This window comes from Cheilinus undulatus, linkage group 20, assembly GCF_018320785.1.
Source record: "Cheilinus undulatus linkage group 20, ASM1832078v1, whole genome shotgun sequence".
NCBI classification, from domain to species: domain Eukaryota; kingdom Metazoa; phylum Chordata; class Actinopteri; order Labriformes; family Labridae; genus Cheilinus; species Cheilinus undulatus.
Window position 1 is genome coordinate 35798681 of NC_054884.1, and position 6057 is coordinate 35804737.

A 6057-nucleotide genomic window follows, 5' to 3' on the forward strand; every position below is an offset into this window, starting at 1 on the left:
CTTGTGCTTAACTGTATTTTACTTTTCAGCACTAGGGCATGCTTTCATGTTGATTCTGTAGACAAACATTTTGACTAGAAGATATCTTGATTAATACTGACCAGATAGATTATTGCAGCAAATGACAGCACCAACAGCATTTTGAGGGGTGGAGCCAGTGGTCGCCAGGGCCTCCTGAAATCTGATTGGCTCCCCCAAATCCTGAAAATGACTATTTGCCTCGTCAGCCATTAACAAGCCATTGAGGTGTATTCAATCGCTAAACATGTGTATACTTACACTGGATTGATCTTACTTAAATATCCTCAAGATGAGGAATATGAAAGTGGCCCCACCATTCTCATAGATTTCTGTGTGTGGCCCTCAGTGGAAAAAGTTTGGACACCCCTGCAGTCAAGGAAGCATTAGTAATAAATCTATGATGACAAACTTTCACTTTCTTGGCTTGTTATTAAAAACAGTATAATAATGCATTCATGTCTGTTTATTGACTATTTTAATGTGTTAAAAACTACAACAATACAGAATGGAATATATGATATTAAACAACAGCATGACAAATATTAAGTGGCATACAATTTACATGTAAATAAAACATACATCTTTAACAACGTCTGAACTGGGCTTCATGTGTTCCTTTTCTCAGTATGTAACAGGAATGTTTTTAATGGCAGTAACCTGGGAACATAACTCAATTCAACTTTATTTGTAGAGCACATTTCGTACAGATGTAAACTCAATGTGCTTTACAGAAGATTAAAAACAAACAAATAAAAGAAACCAACAATTCAAGCAAACTGACCACACACACACACACACACACACACACTTTTGATAGAAACAAATCGAGGGTGTGTCCTTGCTTATGTGTGGGTCCAGTAACATGCTGTGTAAATTCAAATGTGTTCAGGATGTTAAGAAGCTGTTTTGTGTCCAGATTAGCAGGATTGTCTATATAAAATCACCAGAAATGGTGCGTGGTTGTAGTTGATGGAAATTTTGGATATCAGCTCAGTAAATTCATCATTAAATCCTTTTTTTAAGTTTAGGGGGGTGGTACACTGTGAGCATGATTGTAGGAACAACAGATTTAATAACAACAGCTAAATATTCAAAGGTTGAAATTTCTCCAAGACAGTCCGACAGTCTAAGTCAGTGGTTCTCAGCGTGGGGGTTGGAACCCCATTGGGGGTTGTAAGACATTTAGGCCGGCCACACACTAGACGATTTTTATATCTGAAACGATTTTAAAACCGTAGGAGACCACAGACATAAGGACAGCTTAAAATGATTTTTCATCTTTAATCCTCTGAACGCACACACTAGATGACTCAGCCAGACTGTCAGATCACTGAAGACCACACACCTGCTGACCTGCCAACGACTTTTAGTGATCACGTGACTTCAGAAACAAAACGAACACAGATGTCTGTCGGTGCCCTCTTACTGGCTCTCTACAACAGGCACGCATTACAGGTGCAGTAAAAATCATAAAACAAGGGGAAGACTTAGGGTGAAATCCTTGCTGGAATGAAGCTACAGTTGTGTTTAAGGTTGTGAGCGGTGATAGTACAGGGTCTCTTCAAGTTTCAACAAGTCAAATTTAAGACTTTTAAAGTCTTTTTTTAAGACCATAATAAACTCAATTTAAGACCCATTTCACATCCATACTGGCAAAAAAGTAAAAAAGACATGAAGGAAAATCAGAGGCCCAGAATTACTTGCAAAGTATATGTAGGGCCCTATGAAATCTGTTTTTTTTTTTTGCCAAATGTCGTTTTTTCCGTTTTACTGTTATTTGGAATTCAGTTTTTTAACCTTTCCACTAATTTTACCAGAAAAAAGAGTGTCTTATTCATGTAAATGAATCAAATGTTCACTAATTAAATAGAAATAACCTTAAATTTATTGAATAAGGGCCACAGTTGGCCCAGGAGCCATTGTTTGGATAACCCTGATATAAAATGATTATAACCAGTGTAACAGTCAGATATTTCCAACATTTCAAGACACAGTCACGTGTATAATCACATCCTAACTGATGTTTGTAATGTAAATGAAGAAATCCTTCTGTTCTCTCAAACACAGTAATAGTAACTTAATAAGGAGGTCTCATTAAAGTTAAATGGTTAATAGTATACCTGTTACCTAAACTTTTATTTACTCTCACAGTCTGTAACAGTTCATGCAGTGTGATGCTGCATTGTTTTACTCCTGACTGTAATGGTTCTCTCCTCATCTCCCTCGCTGTCTGTCCATCTGCCGCATATCAGACCGCCACATTAATACAGACACGTATTGGCTCGTTAAGCAACCAAAGGGAATCTACAGGATGAATTATTAGATAACTGTTACTCGAATTTAACATCATTTAGACGGCGGGACTTCATAAAATCTCGAGTCCGTCCGACTTGATTTTGAGCCTCCGATGGGTGAGCGGTGTGCCTCACGTGAGGTGAGACACACTGCTCAGGTGGTGTGGTGAGGTAAAATAACTCGAAGCACGGATGAGTTTTCTTGAAGGTGCAACATTAAGTCCCACGGTACTGGCCCGTATGGGGCTACGTGATGTTTGCCGGTGTTTCGTGCGGCCGATTTGACATGCAGTTATTGTTTAAGAGGGGGCGGGGTGAGTGAGGGACAAGACCTTTAAATTTTTAAGACCTTTAAAAATTGTATTTAAGACTTTTATGATATTTTAAGAGAACTTTAGACATTTTAAGGTCTTAAATTCAAATTGTTGGATTTTAGACTTTTTAAGACCCCGCGGATACCCTGTAGTACGTGTGATCCATCAGGTGACGCTACCCAGTCTGCTCGCTCTCATTGGTTGATGTGGGTACTCTGTCAGTAGCACTACGACCTAGAATCATAAATATCAAACGTGTTTGATATTTACGATTCAGTGTCTGGGAGGTTACGACGTAATTTAGAGAAGAAAAATATTCGTGTTGACACGACACACATGAGGATTATTCAGACAAATAATCGTTTGGTCCCACGTGTACCGGGATACAGTCGCGATACGCCCCTATGATCGTCGGTGGAGGCAAACTCTACCTAAAATCGGGCTTAAAACCCTGTAGTGTGTGGCCAGCCTTAGAGGGGGTCGCCAAATACTTTAAAAAATATGAATATTTTTAAATGAATTTTTTCCAACCAATTTTATTACTGGTATTTGCCACTTTTCATCAATTTCTGCCTCTTTTTACCCAGTTTTGCCAAATTTGAACCCATTTTCATCACTTTTTCCAACCAATTTTAGCAGATTTTTACCACCCAAAACCCATTTTTTGTTCATTGTGAACCATTTACACCATATTTTCAGTCTTGTTGCCAATTTTAAACAATTCTGGCCACTTTCTACCTTTTCTTGCCTCCGTTGACCCATTACTGCCACTTAGTACACCAATTTGTGCCCATTTTAACCACATTTAACTATTTATGTCCATTTTTGAAAGTTTAAACCACTTTTTCTTTTTTACTTTTAAATTCCCATTTCACCAAATTTTCTACACATTTTTGCCACTTTTAACCTATTTCTGCCGCTTCTTTTAATCCTATTTGACCACTTTTTGTGCTTGTTTTTGCCACATAAATCATGTTGTGCCAATTTTATTTCTGCCACTTTCATACAATTTTATTTAACACTTGCAACCCATTTCTGCTACTTTTACACTCCATTTAACCACCTATTCCACCCCCTTTTTTGACATTTCTAACCCATTTTAATTCTGTTTTTAAGAAAAGGGATGTAAATTTCTTAGCTGGCTATATTACGGCACAAAAAAAAAAGATATTTGTTTTGAAAATAGTGGTTATTATTCAGGTTTAAATGTAAAACATGGATATCACAGCTTAACTTTACAGTGGACCATGATTTTGCCGACTCCATGGGACCCCAGTTTGGCTGGATCCCACAAAGCTTCCACTAAACCACCCTTATGGGCAGCCTTGACTGCACATGACTATTATTCAATGTGCATGGCTGTGTTCAACCACCTTCAGCTACAGTGGGGGTCCCCAGTCTCTGGCACCTTTATTTGGGAGTCAGGGGCTGGAAAGGTTGAGAACCCCTGGGTCTAAGTTACTACGATAGAGAAATATATTTCCTCCATTTTTCTTGTTTTGTCTTGTACAATGTAAAAATGTTAAGCCAGTAGGTGCTGTCTCAATCAGCTCTTTGTTACCTGTTGCATCAAGCCATGTTTCTGCTAGAAGCATGCAGTCCAGTTTATTTTCATAAATGATGTCAAGAACCAGAAATCTTTTATTAACCTAGGATCTAACATTAAGGAGAGCCAATTCCAAGCAGCAGGTGGAGGTAGTTGAGTCTGATTTGCTGCAGCTCTAATCTGAATTTGAATTTTCACATGAATACCATGATTGCTCATATCCTGTCTAGATTTCACAATCCTCCTGTCACTGATTCTGACTGGAATCATGGCAGGATGGGTGAATGTCCAGGAGAGGTTGGGAGTTTTACCATCCTCATTTTGTCTTGATGGCACAGTGGGGCAGTGAGGCATGCTGCAGATGCTTGAGATTGTAAGAGCAGAAGGTGGTGACAGGGGGGCTATGCACAGATGTTGGTAATGACAGTAGAGAGCTTTTTGTGATGTCCCTGTGCCTGATGTCAAAGGCACAGGGAGTCAAAGTCTCTTTTCTAGCAGATCTCAGATATCAAAGGTTCAGCGTCTCAGCAGCGTCAGTTCTTCTCTCATCAACCATCAAAGTCGGCACCAATTCTGAGAAACCTGCCACGTTTAGGAAGTTTACACATTATTGTCTGCATGGATCTTTAGGTGCCTGTCCAAATGATGTTTCCTGGTAAATGATCTTCCACAGGAATCACATGTGTACGGCTTGATACCTGTGTGAGTACGAATGTGACCATTCAAATGTGATTTCTGACTGAATCTTTTTCCACAGGTGATGCAGGAGTAAGGCTTCTCACCTGTGTGTGCTCTCATGTGGTCAGTCAAACTACATTTAATTCTAAAAGATTTGTTGCAAATTGTACAGGTATGTGGTTTTTCACCTTTATGGATTTTGATGTGCATATCCAAAAGTAATTTTCGTGAATGATCTTCACAGGTATCACAGGTGTCTGGCTTCTCCCTGTGTGAGTGCAGATGTGTTTATTCATATCTGACATTGTTGGCAAAATCTTTTTCCACAGGTGCTGCAGGAGTAAGCCTTCTCACTGTGTGTTCTCATGTGGGCTGTCAAATCACCTGCCAATACGTCTAAAAGATTTGTTGCAAATTGTTTGCAGGTATGTAGTTTTCACCTGTGTAGATTTTTAAGTGATATTTTAAAGAACCTGTTCTGTGTGAATGATCTTACAGGTACCACAAGTGTGCTGCTTTGTCCCTGTGTGAGTAAAAATGTGTTGATTTAGAATTTGATTTCACACAGAATCTTTTCCACAGATGCTGCAGGAGAAAGGCTTCTCACTTGTGTGTGTTCTCATGTGTTGTTTAAATATACAGTTTATGTTGAACCCTTTTTCCACATACTTTACATGAATACAACCTCTCTGAGTCTGTCTGCTTGTTCTCTTTGGGATTTTGATTCTCAGCAACATGAGTTGTGAGAAGGGCTGGAGTTCATGTTGTCCATCTGCATCTCTGTGCTCACTTTCCTCCTGGTAGGTCAACATCAAGCATGTCAGTCTCATCCTGTTTGAGCTGCTCTCCTCCTCTCCTCTTTAATCTGTGAGCTCTATATCCTGGTCCAGACTGGACTTCCTCTTCTGGTGGCAGAGCTGCTGCTCCTAAGTCCACAACCTCCTACTCCTCTCCTTAAACACATGTTGCTGTGGGGGGCGTCTGGAGATACAAAAACAGAACAAAGTGAAGGTAGAGGAAAACACACTCCCAGTATGTATCATCCAACTGAGTATTAAAGCTTAAGGGTCTAAAATCGTAGTTAATTTTTTGCAGATTTTATACTAAACACATAATGATCAAGCAAAAACACAAGCAGAAATGAGGTGAGAGGGCATTTTACATCAGTGTTTTCCTCAGTATATTTTAGAGTAAAAAAGCTTTA

At 39.2% G+C, this 6057-nt stretch overlaps 1 protein-coding gene across 1 annotated transcript in view; it reads right to left on the bottom strand.

The window, feature by feature from the left end:
• Nucleotides 1-5727: 5727 nt before the first annotated feature.
• Nucleotides 5728-6057, bottom strand: part of LOC121528660 (putative GATA zinc finger domain-containing protein 25) — a 20295-nt gene continuing 19965 nt past the window's right edge. Inside the window, exon 3 of the mRNA XM_041816195.1 lies at nt 5728-5834. Coding sequence (XP_041672129.1) covers nt 5728-5834 — 107 coding nt within the window. The remainder of the gene's footprint in view (nt 5835-6057) is intronic.